Source organism: Pipistrellus hanaki (assembly GCF_964339955.1).
Source record: "Pipistrellus hanaki genome assembly, chromosome: 19".
Lineage (NCBI taxonomy): Eukaryota > Metazoa > Chordata > Mammalia > Chiroptera > Vespertilionidae > Pipistrellus > Pipistrellus hanaki.
The window spans coordinates 7,985,745-8,004,347 of NC_140521.1; the positions used below are offsets into that span (position 1 = coordinate 7,985,745).

Below are 18,603 nucleotides of genomic sequence, written 5' to 3' on the forward strand. Positions count from 1 at the left end.
TATGAGCATGTGATCATTTCAACTAAACTCCTTGTGGCCCTCTCAGACCAAAGCTCAGAACATCCTCACAGAAAGTTGGGCCTTGGCCGGTGGCTCAGTTAGTTGCAGCATTGAACTGATGTGCCAGGGTTGTGGGCTCGGTCCCTGGTCAGGGCCCATGCAGGGGTCATCTGATGAGTACATTATTAAGTGGAACAATGGAACGATATTTCTCTCTATCCTCTGTAAAGGAAAGAAAGACAGAACAATAATTGTACCAAAGTCAAAAGAATATTTCAGGAACATCCTCTATGGCATGGGGTTTCCAGACCCAGCTGCCTGTCTCCCTTTGCAGTGCGGGTTGCTGCCCTAGATACAGAAATCTTGTCTTCAGCACTTGGACCTCCAGAGCCACAGCTGCTCCCTTTAAGAATATGGCATGCAAATTCGTGAAGCATTCCATATTTTTATAACTTAAAAAAAAAAAAAAAAAAGGAAAAGATAAGCTGAAACCGGTTTGGCTCAGTGGCTAGAGCGTCGGTCTGCGGACTGAAGGGTCCCAGGTTCAATTCCCGTCAAGGGCATGTGCATTGGTTGTGGGCACATCCCCAGTGGGGGGTGTATAGGAGGCAGCTAGTCCATGTTTCTCTCTCATCAATGTTTCTGGCTCTCTGTCCCTCTCCCTTCCTCTCTGTAAAAAAATCAATGAAACAGATTTAAAGAAAGAAAGAAAGAAAAGATAAGCCGGGAGGCTCCCCAGGCAGCCCAGCAGGTGTCTGCTCTCTCATCCATAATCCACCAGAGGGCAGCAAGCTCCCTTCACTTCTAGAATAAAAATGCCTGCAGATTAGCTTCTAATTTGGCTTTTTATCATTGAACTTCCTTGCCAAGCCCTCAGCTCAGCACTATTTTATTTTATTTTTTTTAAAAATATATTTTATTGATTTTGTACAGAGAGGAAGGGAGAGAGATAGACAGAAACATCGATGAGAGTCATCCATCAGCTGCCTCTTGCACACCCCCTACTGGGGATGTGCCTGCAACCAAGGTACATGCCCTTGACCAGAATCGAACCTGGAACCCGGGACCCTTCAGTCCCCAAGCTGACGCTCTATCCATTGAGCCAAACCGGTTTCGGCTCAGCACTATTTTATAAACTGCTAAGGTGTGCTTGACGCTGATGGGAACAGCAGTGTGTACGGATCCGACCGCTTGAAAAGGCGGGTATGTGTGTCTCAGGACCGGATTTGCTGGGGTTGGATACAGGTACCAGCTTGCCCTGACGGGAGTCGGTATTGGCCTGTGCTTCCTGCCATGGGTTCTCACACTCAACTGGAAAGCCTTCCTGTGAGGGTCTTCCCCAAACTGTTACTTCAGCCCTGCCTCCACAGGTATTCCCCGCCCAAGTGTTTCAATCTTTTTTTTTAATTTTTTTTTTTATAAGCCCTAGACTAGAATCAACACAGCTTCTCCCATCCAGGCATGGGTGAGAGGGTGGGGAGGATCATTCGCATTCTCCTAAAGTGCCAGCAGCAGAGTCTTCTGCATCGTACCTCTGGCTGGTTTCCTGCAGGTCTTCCTTTGGGAACCTCGGGACGGCCAGGTGTGTCCTTTTCCATGAGATTCTAGGGGAGGGCCACTAGGAGGTAGAATGATCCTAATTTTTAAATATTTTTTATTAATTTGAGAGAGGAAGGGAGAGGAACATCAGTGATGAGAGAGAATCATTGATTGGTTGTCTCCTGCACGCCCCACACTGGGGATGGAGCCTACAACCCAGGGATGTGCCCTGACCCAGAATCCGACCGTGACCTGGTTCATGGTCCATGTTCAACCACTGTGCCACATTGGCCAGGCGATCCTAATAGATTCAACCAAACTGGATTTGCAGAAACGTTTTGTGATAAGAACAGCAAGATAATGTAACCTCTACTATAATCTCCCGGCTAGCTGAAACTCGGAACACTTTGCCCAGGTGAGAAGGTGTGGAAGACATCTAGGTGCAGCATCCGCGAGACCGGGAAATTTCGTCTGCTTTTGGAAAAGAGAATTTTATCAAAACATTTCATACTTCACTTAATCTTGTTAAACCTTCAGAAAGTCAAAACTGCTAGTGTTTGCCGCTGCAGTTTCTCAGGGGATGGCGCCACGGGAAAAGTGGACGGAAAGAAAGACCAGAAGAGCCAATTTCGCCCCCCACCCCCTCGCGGTGGCGCCTCTCCGGGGAGACCGGCAGGGGGCGCGCGCGGGCCGGCTCGTGGCTGCTTCCTGGGCACGTGACCACCGTACGGCCCTTTCGCTTTACGGCAGGTCGCATGCCGCGGCGGCGGTTACCATGGGGATAGGGCTTGGGTGGCAACCGTAACTAGGGAGCCCGGAGTTGGAGAAAGCGGCTGCTGGGAAGCGGCTGAGGAGTCCGAGCGGCCGGACGACCCCGGGCTTGTGAGCACCGGGCTGGGCGCGCCCTGTGAGTCCGGGTCGCAGGCCACGCGGTCGGCGAAGGGGTGCCCAGCAGAGCGGGCCTCGGGGCCTCGGGGGTGCTCCCCCAGCCCGGCAGGGCAGGGCCGGGCCTGCGCGCCCCCCACAGGCCGCACACCGGCGCTCCCGTCCCGCTCCTGCCCCTCGCCCTCGCCCTCGCCCTCGCCCCCGCCCCGCATCCAGATCCACAGGCCGAGTTTGGCATTAGAGGAGGCTCTGTGCCCAGGGCCCTAGACTTCATATCAGTAATGTTCCAGGCGGAGGAGCAGAGCGGGAGGAGGGTTAGGGTGAGGGTTAGGGTTAGCTGTGTGAATAAGTTACGTCAACTCCCAGAACCGCAAATCAAGTTTGTATAAGGAATAAATGAGAAGAAAAAAGGCTTTTTTAAACAGTTGCTACCATTTCTCAAGCACTGTTGTGCCACAACTGTGTTGAGCATTTAAAAAATATATATAATTTATTGATTTTTTACAGAGAGGAAGGGAGAGGGATAGAAAGCTAGAAACATCGATGAGAGAGAAACATTGATCAGTTGCCTCTTGCACACCCCCGACCGGGGATGTGCTTGCAACCAAGGTACATGCCCTTGACCAGAATCGAACCTGGGACCTTTCAGTCCGCAGGCAGACGCTCTATCCACTGAGCCAAACTGGTTTCGGCTGTGTTGAGCATTTTATCAATATCATGTAATCTTCACAATAACTCTAGAGTTTTTTTTTTTAGTTTTTTTTTTTTTAAGTATTTTTATTTATTTCAGAGAGGAGGGGAGAGGGAGAGACAATATCAATGATGAGGGAGAATCATTGATTGGCTGCCTTCTGCACGCCCCCTATTAGGGATTGAGCACGCAACCTGGATATGTGCCCTTGACTAGAATCGAACCAGGGACCCTTCAGTCCACAGGCCCCATGCTCTATCCACTGAGCCAAATCAGCTAGGGCGGGGGTTATTTTTATTTTGCCAGTGAGCAAATGTAGACCCTGAGGCCTTGCCCAAGGTCACAGAGCAAGTGAGTGGGCCAGGGGGAGGGAAGGGAATGGGTGCGGGAGAGGCTGGCTGCAGAGCCTGTGCTATACGTGTATATTTCAGAGAGGAAGGGAGAGGGAGAGAGAGAAACATAAATGATGAGAGAGAATCATTGATCAGTTGCCTCCTGCACGCCCCACATTGGGTATCAAGCCCACCATCCGGGCATGTGCCTGGACTGAAATTAAATCGTGACCTCCTGGTTCCTAGGTCAACACTTAACCACTGAGCCACACAGGCTGGGCACAGCCTGTGCTCGCTTGCTTATTTATTTATTTATTTTTGAGCGGAAATGAAGGTTTATTACAGAAAAGCTCCCTGCTATAGGGAGGAGGCCCAAGCGGGTTGCCCGAGCCTGTGCTTTTAACCACGAAGCTACACTGCTTCTCAGTCATTATTGGAATTGTCAGCAATGCCTGGGTTACGCATGTTGCTGCCTGTTGGAATATCTTTAACATGAGTTAGAGAGCTCTGAGGTCATTCCTAGAAAGATGAGAGGCCCTGGGATCGATACTGTCCAGATTTGGGACATTCTTTTTATTCCCGTGGGAAGGAGCCAGAGCCGGTATTGCACATTTTAACGGTAGATGAGGTCACCAAGGAATGAAAATGGGAAACAGAGGGTCTTGCTGATTATTACTGTCAAATTTCTCCAGAGGAAACGCCAGAGAGAACAATGTCAGATGCAAAGAGAAACCCACCAGAAGAAGCGGAAGATGGAGAAACCGAAATGAAAGAAGAAAAATATCCAGATCATGAAGACCTAACACCAGGGAGAGAGACTCAGGAGGAGAAAGAGGCGGAGGATGAGGAAGGGGATGGACAGCTGGAGGAAGAGGAAGAGGAGGAAGAGGAGGAGGAGGAGGAAGAGGAGGAGGAAGAGGAGGAGGAGGAAGAGGAGGAGGAAGAGGAGGAGGAAGAGGAAGGACAGCTGGAGGAAGAGGAAGGGGAAGGACAGCTGGAGGAGGAGGAAGGGGAAGGACAGCTGGAGGAGGAGGAAGGAGAAGAAAAGGGTGGAGCAGGACTGGACGAGGTGGCTGCACGGTTCCAGGAAGAACTCACCAAGGAGCCCCAACAAATCGCCATGTCCGTGAGCAGTTTGCAGGGACGCCCATTGACTGGTTCCCAGTCACTCATGTCAGAAAGTTCTCCGGTAAGTAGTAGTCGTCACCCATCCATCCATCACCCATCCATCACCCATCCATCCATCCATCCATCCATCCATCCAATCATTCATAACCATCCATTGAATGCTTACTATATGCCAGGCTATGGGCATACAAAACCAAGTAAGACCCAGTCCATTTCCCATTCTCTTGAGTTCTAGGGTGTGTAGGGCGGCAGACCCACAACCAAACATTATAAAACAACATGCCCAGTGCCGCGACTGAGAGGGGGTATAGGAGTTATTTTTCAAACAAGGACAAATGAACACCGTGTGGAGGGTGGTCCGGGAGAGCTTCCTGGAGGAGGAGCTGACTTTAAAAGGGCCGGTCGGGGTTAGCCGGTTGGTGTGCTGTCAGTGTGATAATAGTAACATAAACTTCCCAGAGACCCTCCCTGTAGGAGAAACTCAGCTCCAGTCCAGGGAGGACGGACTCTCTGACCAGTCGGCCTTTTGGAGACCACCAGGAGAAGGACCGCGCTGCGCTGCCTGGTCTGCTCGGAGGACACGCCCACGACTCGTGTCATTTGAATCCCGAGATGTCCAGGCTCCTTTTAAAAACACCTCCTAGCTCCAGGGCGAGACTGACACTGAGCCTGGCTGACTTAGGAAAAGGCAGGGTGAAATATGGTAGCAATCATACTTGGGTAAAAACTGCTGTTTGAATTTTAACCTTGCTATCTGACTTGACCTTCGATTACTTGCTTAAACAATAGGGTAGTTACAGGAGATTGACTCCCACTGACTCAGTAGCTTCAGGGGTAGAAACTATAGATAACCTTTAGTTCTGCTTTTGTATTATGGGCAAGATAGGGCCACATTCCAATGTCTAGCAGGGTGTTACTGGGAACCTACCCTGCAGGCTGTCCCCAGTCTTTAGGATTTAGTCTTTAGGATTTAGGAACAGATAAGGACGGCCAGTTCTTTGTCCTGAGGGGCCAGTCAGGGTTAGCTGAGGCTGTGACATCACTACCAACCTGAGTAAAACCCCTGGACTGGCGAAATTAGCTCTCTTCCCCCATGCTGCTGGCGTGAGTGGGACAGAGCCCGTGCTAGCATGGAGAAGGCTCTTTTGTTTATTGCATCGGACTCGGCTCCTTGGTGGTCCTTGGGGATCATGCATTCGTCTGGGATCCCCAGCCAGGACCATGAGGGACCCCGATCCGGAGAGTCTGACTGGCCGCGGTAGGTGTGTGTTTGTCTGTGTTTTTGTGTGAGCGCTCTGGAGGGACTGCCCCTCCATTGGGGCTCTTATCTGGGTGTTTGCTGGCTGCTGCGTCAGCCACAGTTTGAGCCCGGATTCGAATCTGTAATAAATTCTTGCTGGCTTAATCAAATTGGCTTTGGTGGTCCATCTCTTGGGGACTCGCTCCGTAACACAGGGAAGTCAGTGAGGACGTATCATTGTATTTGGGATCACAGCCTCCTTTTACCTCTTTTCAAAGACGACGCGTTCGCTGCAGGCGGAGAGTCCGAGCACCCCGAGCTCCTACGACTATGACCTGGAGCTCACCAGTTCCTACGAGAAGCTGGTAACTTCCCTTCAAAAGAAGACGGCCCCAGGACCCCCCGAGACACCGGGCCCAGAGAGAGCTGCCAGGCCGGCAGCAAAGGGGGAGAGGAAGCCGGAAAAGAGAGTGGGCCTCTCGGCCGCGGAAGAGGAGCCCAGAGCCCGCCTCCGGCTGGACTCGCTGGTGTCCATCAGCAGTAAGGACATCTTGTTTGAAAAGGAGGACCAGGCCAGCGTGTATCCCTTGGTGAGTGTGACGCGCTTCTGTGCCTCCCCGGCACTTTGAGGGCATTGTGAACGGGAGGGGGAGAGAAATACCACCGGAACGATCCTTTTAGAACTCATCACAGACACTGTGTTTTTTAAATTATTTTTTAAAAAATATATTGTATTTGGCTCAGTGGATAGAGCGTCGGCCTGCGGACTGAAAGGTCCCCGGTTCGATTCCGGTCAAGGGCATGTACCTTGGTTGCGGGCACATCCCCAGTAGGGGGTGTGCAAGAGGCAACCTGATCGATGATTCTCTCTCATCGATGTTTCTAACTCTCTATCCCTCTCTCTTCCTCTCTGTAAAAAAAAAAATCAATAAAATATATTAAAATATATTGTATTGACTTATTATAGAGAGGAAGAGAGAGAGAGAGAGAGTTAGAAACATCGCTCAGCGGCCTCCTCCTGCACACCTCCTACTGGGGATGTGCCCGCAACCAAGGTACGTGCCCTTGACTGGAATCGAACCCGGGACCCCATAGTCCGCAGGCCGACGCTCTATCCACTGAGCCAAACCGGTTTCAGGTAGACTCTGTGTTTTAAAGTCCAGGGCAGAGCTCTGGCTGGAGATGGGTGGCAGCATGCAGGCGTGAAGGAGCGTTGCCTCCGGGTCCGACAGTGCTGCTCCGCAGGCAGGAAATGCCCATGCCGCCTGCCGCCTGTCTTTGCACAGGTGCGGTTTGTCTTTTTGTGTGTGTGTGTGTGTGGGGGGGATGCCGAGGGGGGGATTCAAAAATCCATCTCTCCCTCTCCCCGCTCCTCCCCACTCCTTTCCTCCCTTTCTCCTTCCCCTCCCTCTCCCTCTCCCCTCCCTCTTCTCTTTCTCTTCCTTTCCTCCGTCCCTCCCTCACGAGACAACTCCTCCATTCCATCGATTCCTTCTTGTACAATTTCCATTGATTCTTTACAGAGGAAGGGAGAGGGAGAGAGAAACATTGAATGGGAGAGTGAGATGTCTATTGGCTGCCTCCCGCACGCCCCCTCCTGAGGATCGGGGCCCGAAACGCTGTCACGTGCCCTGACCGGGAATCCAACCAGCAACCTTCCGGCGGCGTGTGGGATGACGCCCAGCCAGCCAAGCCACACCAGCCAGGGCATCTGCTCCTTATTTTTCCCTCCTCCCCTCGCCCCTCCCGCCTTCATTGGTTCCCGAAATGACCCATTTGCAGACAGAGCGTCAAGTAAAAGGCCTGGAGAACTGAAAGCCACCGGGAAAGCCACCAGGCCATCCATACTGACAGCATCCCGGGAGGCACCACCTGCAGGAGTAAAAATGTTACCATTTATAAGGGGAGGAAGAGAAGGGCTTTCCCGCCCTTCTTTCTCCATCTGCCGCTTTCTGGAAATTGTTTCCTAGGATTCATCCCCCCCCCCCCTCCCTCCTCTCCCCGTGTAGATTCATGGCTGTGGAAGATCTGTAAGTGACCGAGTGTACGTGAAGTACTGAATGTCGTTCCTAACACACAGCGAGCACCTGACAGGTGTTCACCATGAGATGAGAGGAGGAGGAGCAGGAGGAGGAGGAGGAGGAGGATGGGCAAATGCCTGGTGGGAAATGCAGACAACAGACAGCCTCCTTTCTGTTGGTGTGGCTCCTCTGAGCAGTGGAGTTCAAGGTTACACTTGCGGTTGCTCAGGCTGGCAGAAAGAACGGTCGGGTTTTAGAGCCAGTGAAGACTTCTGCCTCCATCAGCCAGCTGCCAGGACACCGGGGACCGTCACTCATGAGAGCAGGTGGTCTCCGAGTCAGGGAGTGGGTCCCCGTCAGCCTCAGGCTCACTGCAGAACCAGGACTTTCCTGGACTCTATGCTTTGCAGATTTGTTTAGCTCTTTTTCCTTTTATCTTTTCCCTTTTGCCTTTATTTTTTCTTCTTTCTGTTAAAATGAATAGATGCTCTTTATTGATTTATTTTTTTAAAGGCACTTATTTTTTTAAATTCCACTTCTTGCACCCTCCCCACCCCAGTCCCATCTGCCTGGGGTGACCACTGTTACAGTTTGGTATGACTGCAGCCATCTCCTGTCCCCTCTGTGCTGTGGCATCCAGGCCAGCTGTGGCTTTCCCCACCTGCACCTCTATAGGAATCTCTTTCACGTCCCACGTGGAAAGGGTTCGAGTTCTGGAGAAGGGCCGCACACAAATGAAAGGACCTGAGACTTGAAGAAATTCAGTTTGGCGATATGGGGGGCCTGGCGGTAGTCCAACTCTAGTGGGAGAACTACTCCTGCTCTGGCCCTGCCATCCCTTTTATGAGGCTTTGGGGAAGACATCTTAGGCAGGAAATAACAGAATCTTACATGGGACAAACAAGGTGGAGGCTGCTTCAGCTAACAATGTCTCAACTAAAGGGTGAGTGGTTAGAGCAATTAAGGTTGTTGAGCAGCCTTCCTGGCTTCCTGTCAACATCTCTTTTAGTTAAAATCATTTGTTTCCGGCACACCTCCTGGGCATCACTTGATGCATTTCAACATTTATTTGGTTCCTACTGTTTACCTAGTGCTGGTCATGCTAGGAATAAAGGGGAAAGCCTTGTTCCTCTGGATAACCCTTGAGGAACCCACAGGCCGCTGCCTGGAGACCGGACTCACGTCCAGAAGGAGGCTGGGGCTGCCAGGAGAAGAGGGGGTGAGGGAAGCGCCTGGCGTCCCAGCCCGGGGCGGGCACGTGTGGCCTCTCACTGGTCTCGCCGCTGTCTTCCAGACCATGACGTGGAAGTACGGCTGGAACAGCTCCCTGCCCGTGTACTACATCCGGGACCAAAGGCAGAGGGTGCTCCTGTACGCCAGCGCCCACACCGCCGTCATCTACAACGTGTTCAAGAACGACCAGCATCACCTCATGGTAGGCGCTGTGCCCGCTGCGGCCCCCGGCCACCTTCAGCCCGAAGGCAGCATTTCGTCCTTTACCCCGAGGGCCGACTTCACTCTCTGTCACCCTCCTGCTGCCCCTCCTCTCGGCTGAACCTAGCAAACCCTGTGTTTAGGAACACATTTTATTTAAAAAAAAAAAAAAAAAAAAAAAAAAATATATATATATATATATATATATATATATATATATATACACATACATATAACCGAAACCGGTTTGGCTCAGTGGTAGAGCGTCGGTTTGCGGACTGAAAGGTCCCAGGTTCGATTCCAGTCAGGGGCATGTACATTGGTTGTGGGCACATCCCTGGTGGGGGGTGTGCAGGAGGCAGTTGGTCGATGTTTCTCTCTCATCGACGTTTCTAGCTCTCTATCTCTCTCTCCCTTCCTCTCTGTAAAAAATCAATAAAATATATTTAAAAAAATATATATACATATATATATTATTGATTTTTTTTTTACAGAGAGGAAGGGAGAGGGATAGAGAGTTAGAAACATTGATCAGCTGCCTCCTGCATACCCCCCACTGGAGATGTGCCCGCAACCAAGGTACATGCCCTTGACTGGAATTGAATCTGGGACCCGTCAATCCGCAGGCTGATGCTCTATCCATTGAGCCAAACCGGTTAGGGCTAGGAACACATTTTATGGTTCATTGTCTCTGATTCTAATCAGAATCAATTTACAAACAGCAGCGGATTTTAATTTTATGGTAACATGTATTTAAAACATTTCTGTAAAAGCGTGGTCAGGATAGATGGTGTTGTCTCCGCAGAACTACGCACAAAGGGCTTCCCTCCCAGCTTTCAAAGGGCGTTGGTCCGCTTACTCATGCTGAGAGGTGGGTGTTAATCTCCCCATTTCAGGAGAAGAAACTGAGGCTCAGAGTGACCTAACTGACTTGCTCAGGACGGCACTGGTACATGGGGAAGTGGGTTGGAAGCCTGGGTCTTCTGACTTGACAGTATTCTGTGGATCGGTTTGTCCTGTCCCTCCCTTCTTCCCTCCACATCATTCTTCATGTTAACCCCGCTCCGCGTCTCCCCGCACAGCCTCCCCGCCTGCCCTCCCCCCACGACTCTGCTTCCTCTGCTCTGACGTTTTAAAAAATATATATATTTTATTGCTTTTCCACAGAGAGGAAGGGAGAGGGATAGAGAGCTAGAAACATTGATGAGAAACATCGACTAGCTGCCTCCTGCACACCCCCCACCTGGGATGTGCCCACAACCAACGTACATGCCCTTGACCGGAATCGAACCCGGGACCCTTCAGTCTGCAGGCCGACGCTCTATCCACTGAGCCAAAACGGTTTTTGCTGCTCTGACATTTGTGGCCCGTTTTGTAGCCATCATTTACCTGTCCGAGTGCCATGTTTCCTTGGTGTCTAACTTCCTAATAGTTAACCCAATATACAGTTCTCTGTTCCCCTTTCTATGAACATGTATTTAAAAATTTTTTATTTTGATTTCTAAAATATATTTTTTATTGATTTCAGAGAGGAAGCGGGGGCAGAGAGAAAGAGAAACATCAATGATGAGAGAGAATCGTTGATCGGTTGCTTCCTGCACGCCCTCTACTGGGGATGGAGCCTCTAACCTGAGCACGTGCGTGCCCTGGACTAGGAATCAAACTGTGACCTCTCGGTGCATGGCACCAGGCTCAACCAACTGAGCCACACCAGCCAGGGCAATTAGCATACATTTAAATAAGGACTCCCTTAGTCAATGCCTGGAACGAAACACCACGGAGTGTTTTCCAAGAGGTCACTGTGCCACGGGCCCAGACATGTGGCTGCACCTTAAGGCATCTGCCTCCTGGAAGTAGAATCTCCAGCCCCGAGCGCCCGGGAAGGGGCTCAGTTCTCTGCGGGGCCCGGCCTTTCCTGCCGATGCCAGGGCCGGGCTGCCGCCTCCGTGTCTCAGAGCTGCTGCTCTCGTGTCCGCAGGGCCACCCGAACGTGATCTCCTGCATGTGCATCAGCGAGGACAGGCGGTGGATCGCCACGGCCGACAAAGGGCCCAACTGCCTGCTGATGATGTGGGACTCCTTCACAGGGTAGGCTTGGCGCAGTCCCTACCCCCCACAGCTGCCCCCCAATTTCCACGGAATATATGCCACTGTGACCAGCAGGCAATGAGCAGAGCCGGCGTGGGAGGCTGAAGCCAGGGATGTAATGCAATGCTTTCAACAATAAGGAATTATTTTTTTTTTAAATTATATACATTTCTTAGAGAGGAAGGGAGAGGGATAGAGAGAAATATCAGTGAGAGAGAATCATTGATTGGTTGCCCCTTGCATGCTCCCTACTGAGGATTAAGCCTTCAACCCGGGCATGCGCCCTGACCAGGAATCGAGCTGGTCAACACTCAACCGTTGAGCCACGCTGGCCAGGCTCTGCATGATGTTTTCAAGGTTCATCCACGTTGCAGTCTCTCTCTCTCTCTCTCTCTCTCTCTCTCTCTCTCTCTCTCTCTGCTTCATTCCTTTTCACGGCTGAGTAATATTCCGCTGGATGGATGTACCACATTCATTTATCCACAGTGGTTACGCTTTTGAAGTGGGTCCCCTGTGGGAACCAGGGCAGGCCCAGCAAATGCTTGTCCGTCCCCCCCAACCCCGTCCTGTCTTGCAGGATTCCCGTGCACACAATATTCGACAGCTGCCCAGGAGGGGAGGGCATCAGGGCCATAGCCATCACCCGCGATGCCAAGTATCTGGCCACCATCTCAGATGCTGAAGTCCAGGTACAGGGACCTTCAGGGTGGCCTCGGTGGGCTGGCCGACACACCCAGAGCGTCCCCGGGAGCCGCTCTGTTCAGGCCGCGCGGCATCGGCGATGCTCATGGGAAGACTGGACTCCACGTTGTCAGGAGCTCAGTGCCTCGTGGCTTAGCTGGCGGGGCCATGCTTAGTCAACAAGTCACAGGGTTCACCAGCGGTGTGGTGGCTCCAGAGGCCCCCGGAAACCCGTCCTCCTGTCTGCGCTCACTTACAGAGAGTTTGCATCTGGAGGTGGACTTTAGCGGCCGAAACCCCGGCGTGCACTCTGGACCTTCCCAAAGAGTACGGTCCTCAGGTGAGTTCCGTCTGAGCCTGGAGGATCTGCCTAAGGTCACCCTGAGGCCAGGCCAGAGCAGCTTCTTGTTTCAGTGGTGTTTTGGTGCTACAGAGCTTTTAAAAACGTTTTCATAACCGAGATCTCAGTTGATTTCTGATAATAACTAACTTTTTTGAATACTTCTTATGTGCCGGATTCTGCTATATTCTTTTTTTTTTTTTTTTAATATATTTTTATTGATTTCAGAGAGGAAGGGAGAGGGAGAGATCGATAGATTGATGGGCTGTCTCCTGCTCAACTTCTACTGGGGATTGAGCCTGAAACTCGGGCATGTGCCCTGACTGGGAATTGAACTGTGACTTCCTGGTTCATAGGTTGACACTCAACTACTGAGCCATACCAGCCGGCTCCAACCTGCTGCTGCTTCCTTTTTTTAAAATAATGCTTTATTATTGAAAGTATTACCTATGTCCCCTTTTTTCCTCCATTGACCCCCTCCAGCCCGCCCCTGTCCCCCCTCCTTACCTCCCCAGACCTTCAGCACCCTATTGTCTGTGTCCATGGGTTATGTCTGTATGCATTCAACGTCTTTGTCCAACTTGCTTCTTGATGCCACGTCTGTAACCCTGCACCTTGGGCTGTACCATGCCGTCTTTATATATTTTATTGATTTTTTTTTACAAATAAGTAGTTATTGGTTATTGATTTTTTACTTGGAAAGTCTCCCCAGGGATTTCTCACTTTTTGTCGTGGGATTGTTTAATTTCTGCATTGCACGTTTCCCTCACTTCTGTAGTATCTGCGGGGTTGATTTTGGGGAAGGGAGCCAGGTACCCCTGCTATTCAGCGTTTTTGGCAGGAAGCAGGATCCCCTTCCAATATTTTGTGTTCATCCCAAGCTGCCTGTGGCCCTGTCAGATTCAGAAATGTGTGCGCAGTGGCCTTTCTCCCGAAGAACACAGAATAAGGTTGTTGGTGAATACTGGTTTACTTTTGCTTGTCCTAATTCCTAGATGATGAGCTATAATAAATGAGACTAAGAAAGGGAATACACCGAGACCATTAACTTTAATGATCGGTATTTAAATTATATTCCTGGTGCTTATAAAATGTCTGTTCTGTTTTATATTCCTATTCAATTATGTATTTTAATAAAAATCTCACTTGATTTTTAACATTTAGCTTAACCAGAGAGAAACAGAAAACTTATTGTTTATTGTAATATGTATCCATACTTTATATTTCAGAACTACCTTCTTTTTAATCCAACAAATAATAAAGAATTGGTGAGCAATAGTAAAATACAGGCAATATATTATTTGTGGGTAAGTACAAATATTTCTATTTGTTTTAAATGTACTAACAAACACATGTTCATCCTTTGGGGACAGATGTTTTGGTAATGTAACAATATTGTATCTACTTAGGAAGCAATAAATATATTGAAATGTTTTGATTTAATTACAGTACTTATTTTAGTCACATTGGAAATTAGCATATTAATCTGAAGTAGATCATTTAAATTTTATTTAATTTTTAAGTAAAAAAGCAAATATTTATATGAATATATTTAACAGGTCTAAAGTATATAGGGTGGTGTTTTTTTTGTTTTTTGTTTTAGATCTTGGGCCTTTTAGAAAGGATTAGAAAACAAATCAGCAATATATATATATATATATATATATATATATATATATATGTATATATATATATGTGTGTGTGTGTGTGTGTGTGTGTGTGTATATATATATATATATATATATATACTGACACAGGGCAAAATTATGACATTAAAACAAGATCAAAAGTCAAACATAGCTCAGCTGGTGTGGCTCAGTGGATTGAGCACCATCCCATGTACCAAGAGGTCGCTGCTTTGATTTCCAGTTAAAGCATATGCTGGGGTTTCAGGCTCCATCCCCAGTAGGAGGTGTGCAGGAGGCAGCTCATTAATGTTTCTCAATCATGGATGTTTCTATCTTTCTCCCTCTCCCTCTTTCCCTCTCTCTAAAAAAACCAATAACAACATATTTTTCTAAAAAGTTAAATGTAAAATTACCATCTGAGCAAACAGTTCCTAAGTATAGCCTCAAAAGAATTGAAAACAGACAAAAAAATACTTACACAGTGTTCACAGCAGCAGCGGCATTTGCAATAACCAAACCGAATGTCCATCAACACATGAAGGGACAGACAAAAGTGGCCCGTCTACACCGTGGAATAGTAGTTAGCCGTTAAAAGGAGTGAGAGCTGATCCCGTCCTACGGCGTGGGTGAACCTTGAAAATGTGACGCTGAGTGGAGAAGCCGGCCACAGAAAGTCCCCTGTGTAAATGGAATAATTCCATTTTTGTGAAATGTCCAGAATAGGTAAACCCATTAAAGACAGAATCCAGAATAGTGGCTGTCGGGGGCTGGAGGAGGGCTGGGGCAGGACCACTTAATGGGTAGGGGCTTCCCTTTGGGGCAGGAATGATGGTTGCACAGCATTGTTACCCTACAAGTGTCACTGAATGTACACTTCAAAATGGTTAGTGGCTAGTTTTACGTTGTGTCCATTTTACCCCAATAAAAGATGCTAATGAGCTGAAACCCGTGTGGCCCAGTGGGTAGAGCGTTGGCCTGCAGACTGAAGGGTCCCAGGTTCGATTCCGGTCAAGGGCATGTACGTTGGTTGCGGGCACATCTCTTGAAGGGTCCCAGGTTCGATTTCGGTCAAGGGCATGTACGTTGGTTGCGGGCACATCTCTTGTGTGTGTGCAAGAGATCGATGATTCTCTCTCATTGATCTTTCTAACTCGCTATCCCTCTCTCTCTTCCTCTGTAAAAAAATCAATAAAATATATAAAAAAATAAAATACAATAATAAAAAAAATTAATTAAAAAAAAAGATGCCAATGAATAACAAAAACACATGCTTGGCTGCTTTTCAGCGATAATCCTCACTTCAGGTGCTTATGAGAGCTTGAAAGCTTCAAGCACGTAGAATCCACTCACACTCTGTTGTCTGGGTGGGTTTACCTGTTCTGGTTTACCCACCATTCCAAGTCACATCACTTGTGGAATTGTCCGCGTATTTGCTCTTCTGGCTGAAGGTTCCGGCTGTCCCTGGAGGCGGCAGGTTCTCCTACCGGGAGAGGCCACGGAGCTCTGAGCCCGTGGAGACGCGTGTGTTTTGACTTTGCTGTTCCAGAGTTCTTCTTTGGGAAACCAGGTCTTGGTGTCAGTAGTGATGGTGTGTTTTTTTCTGTGCTTACCAGGATGAAGAGAGAGAGGTGCTCATTCACAGTGCCCCCCTTTTAACAGAAAAAGTGAGTGTGTCGTCGCTTTTTTATTTACTTATATTTATTTTTTCCCCATCGCTTTTTTTTTAAACATATTTTATTGACTTTTACATTGAGAGGAATTGAGAGGGATAGAGAGTTAGAAATGTCGATGAGAGAGACACATCGACCAGCTGCCTCTTGCACACCCCCCACTGGGGATGTGCCCGCAACCAAGGTATGTGCCCTTGACCGGAATCGAACCCAGGACCTTTCAGTCTGCAGGCCGACGCTCTGTCCACTGAGCCAAACCAGTTCCGGCCCCATCGCTTTTTTATACATGCAGTTTTGTGGAGAATAAACATGTCTGTGTTAGCTTAGTCATTTTGGGCTGCTCTCTGCATGTCTTTTAATATAGGGAAATAATATATAAAAATAGCCGAAACCAGTTTGGCTCAGTGGATAGAGCATCAGCCTGCGGACTGTAAGGTCCCAGGTTCGATTCCGGTCAAGGGCATGTACCTTGGTTGCGGGCACATCCCCAGTAGGAGATGTGCAGGAGGCAGCTGAGTGATGTTTCTGTCTCATCGATGTTTCTAGCTCTTTATCCCTCTCCCTTCCTCTCGGTAAAAAAATCAACAAAATGTATTTTAAAAAGTATATACATAAATATTTTAATTGGGTCCTTTACTGTATTGAATTTATCAGTTGAAAATAACGAATGTGCTGTTAAAAATAAAATGTAGTAGAAAAGGACATTCACTCTACTAAGTAGAATGAGAAAATATTCCACCCAGAAAGTGATGGCTTGGTTTCTTTATCCATCTCTGCAACCTCAGTGGGGAAAGGGGAACAGGTAGAAGCGGAGGTCGGCCACTCTGGCATTTGCTTTCAGCAAACGGTTTAACGGACAGAGGATACAACCCTCCACTCAATCTTAGCACGTGAGCTTCAGAGCGGCCTGGGCCAGGGCCATCCACCGGGGAGCCATTTATTTATTTATTTATTTATTTATTTATTTTTAAGGGATTGATTTGTACTCTTCAAGCTTTTGCATCTTTCTCTCCTATATTTCAGGGCAGTATTATAAAGCGCCGTGTGTTGGTAAACGGTTTGCTTTATACGTATCTCCAACGGTAACTCATAACCTGCCTTTTGAAACGCAGACATTCAACAAGCACGTGGGGAAGTTCAGCCAGTCCATCTTCCACCTGAACCTGACCCAGGTCCTCACGGCGACCCTGGAAGGGAAGCTGGTGGTCTGGGATGTGTACCGCCCGCTGCCCTCGGCCTCCGCCTCTCCGGCCCCTCCCTACATCAAGCCTTGTAAACTGGTTCATTTGCAGAAGGAGGGCATCACGGTGCTTACTACCGTCGACAGGTAATTAACGGAACTAAAACGTAGCTGTAGATGATTATAGAAATGCCAGAGGCCCAGCGCCCGGATTCGCACACATTGAAAGGAAATTAATCAGAAGGTGGCTGGTGGGTGAGACCGGCGAGATGGGCTGGACACACCCTGGAGTCCCTCCCTGACTGGCCATTCCCGGGCTGGGCGCCGGGGCTCACAGGGCATCTGCGGAGTGAATGGGGTCCCTCCGGCAGGTGGGGTCCCTCAGCTTGGCCTGCAGGGATTGGGCCGAAACCAGCAGTCTAACATCTTCCGAGGGGTCCAGAGTGCGAGAGGGCACTCTGCAAAGTTGCTGTCGCTTGGCAGCTCCTACATTGAGCGTCTGCCCCTTAGTAGTCAGTGTGCATCGTACCTAGTGGCTGGTTGGCCAGTTGGCTGATAGGCCAGTCACTTAGTCTTTTATATACTATATAGATTTCATTTCTTAAAAAGACCATCAAAGTCTTTTATAAAATTTTATTTATTGATTTTTAGAGAGAGAGGAAGGGAGGGAGAGAAACATTGACTTGTTATCCTACTTATTCATGCATTCATCGGTTGATTCTTGTATGTGCCCTGACCGGGGATCGAACCCACAATCTTGACATATCGGACTGATGCTCTAACCAACAGAGCTACCTGGTCAGGACATATAAAGGTATTAAAAACCCCTTTGAATGTATACCTGTGTTTTGTATATAGATAGAATATACCCAGGGAAATTAGTTGGGCTCAGTGAATAGAGTGTTGGCTTGGGGACTGAAGGGTCCCAGTTTGATTCCGGTCAAGGACACATGCCTGGGTTGCAGGCTCGATCCCCAGTATGAGGCATGCAGGAGGCAGCCAATCAATGATTCTATCATTGATGTTTCTATCTCTCTCTCTCTCCCTTTCCCTTCCTCTCTGAAATCAATAAAAATATATATATTTTAAAAAGCCTTCGCCTCAGAGGGAGAGGGGTTCCCATTTCAGATATATCCCTAGTCTGGCACAGAGGAGCTCCAAGCCAAACAGTCCTCATCAGTATGATGGAGAAGTTCCCAAAAGGATGGAGAAAATTCCCCAGAGACCAGGACTCTGCCCATGTGGTTCCTGTGCCACCGGCTCTCTGAAAGCTCCTTTGCCTTCCCTTCCCTTTTCTTTCTTTTCTTTTTAAAATCCTCTGGAGGATATTCTTTCCATTGTTTTTAGAGAGCGAAAGGGAGGGGGAGAGACACATAAAGAGAGAGAAACATCCATGTGAGAGAGACGCATCGGTTGCTTGCCTCCTGCACACGCCCCAGCCAGCGCTGGGGATGGATCCTGCAGCCCAGTTACGTGCCCTTGAGCAGAGAATCACTGAGCCAAACCGGCCAGGGCCCTTTCCTCCCTTTTGTACCGCAGACCCGGAGGTGCAGGCTTACAGAGACACGCAGATTGCCATCCTCACTCGGCGGTGCGAAGAGATCAGTAGTAGAATTGCAGTTCACGATGCCATCAACCTTGAATTAGTCGAGGGGGTGGTGGTTAGGGCCCAGGAAAGACCAGGCCTCGCTCCCCCCACACACACACACACACGTTCAATGAATCCCAGCCAGGAAAGCTCTCTGA

At 49.0% G+C, this 18,603-nt stretch overlaps 1 protein-coding gene across 7 annotated transcripts in view; it reads left to right on the forward strand.

The window, feature by feature from the left end:
- The first annotated feature begins 1,578 nt into the window (after positions 1 to 1,578).
- Positions 1,579 to 18,603, forward strand: part of CFAP251 (cilia and flagella associated protein 251) — a 40,753-nt gene continuing 23,728 nt past the window's right edge. For 2 of the 7 annotated variants that reach the window (XM_084867740.1, XM_084867739.1), the window contains exons 1-10: positions 1,580 to 2,446; positions 4,140 to 4,636; positions 6,094 to 6,405; positions 9,131 to 9,271; positions 11,249 to 11,358; positions 11,936 to 12,047; positions 12,299 to 12,379; positions 13,609 to 13,686; positions 15,621 to 15,671; positions 16,790 to 17,004. In XM_084867740.1, the coding sequence (XP_084723866.1) occupies positions 4,160 to 4,636; positions 6,094 to 6,405; positions 9,131 to 9,271; positions 11,249 to 11,358; positions 11,936 to 12,047; positions 12,299 to 12,379; positions 13,609 to 13,686; positions 15,621 to 15,671; positions 16,790 to 17,004 (1,577 nt within the window). In that variant the 5' untranslated portion in view covers positions 1,580 to 2,446; positions 4,140 to 4,159. Of the gene's footprint in view, positions 2,447 to 4,139; positions 4,637 to 6,093; positions 6,406 to 9,130; positions 9,272 to 11,248; positions 11,359 to 11,935; positions 12,048 to 12,298; positions 12,380 to 13,608; positions 13,687 to 15,620; positions 15,672 to 16,789; positions 17,005 to 18,603 lie in introns of all 7 variants that reach the window. The other 5 variants (XR_014793491.1, XR_014793492.1, XM_084867738.1 and 2 more) reach the window with 4 other exon arrangements.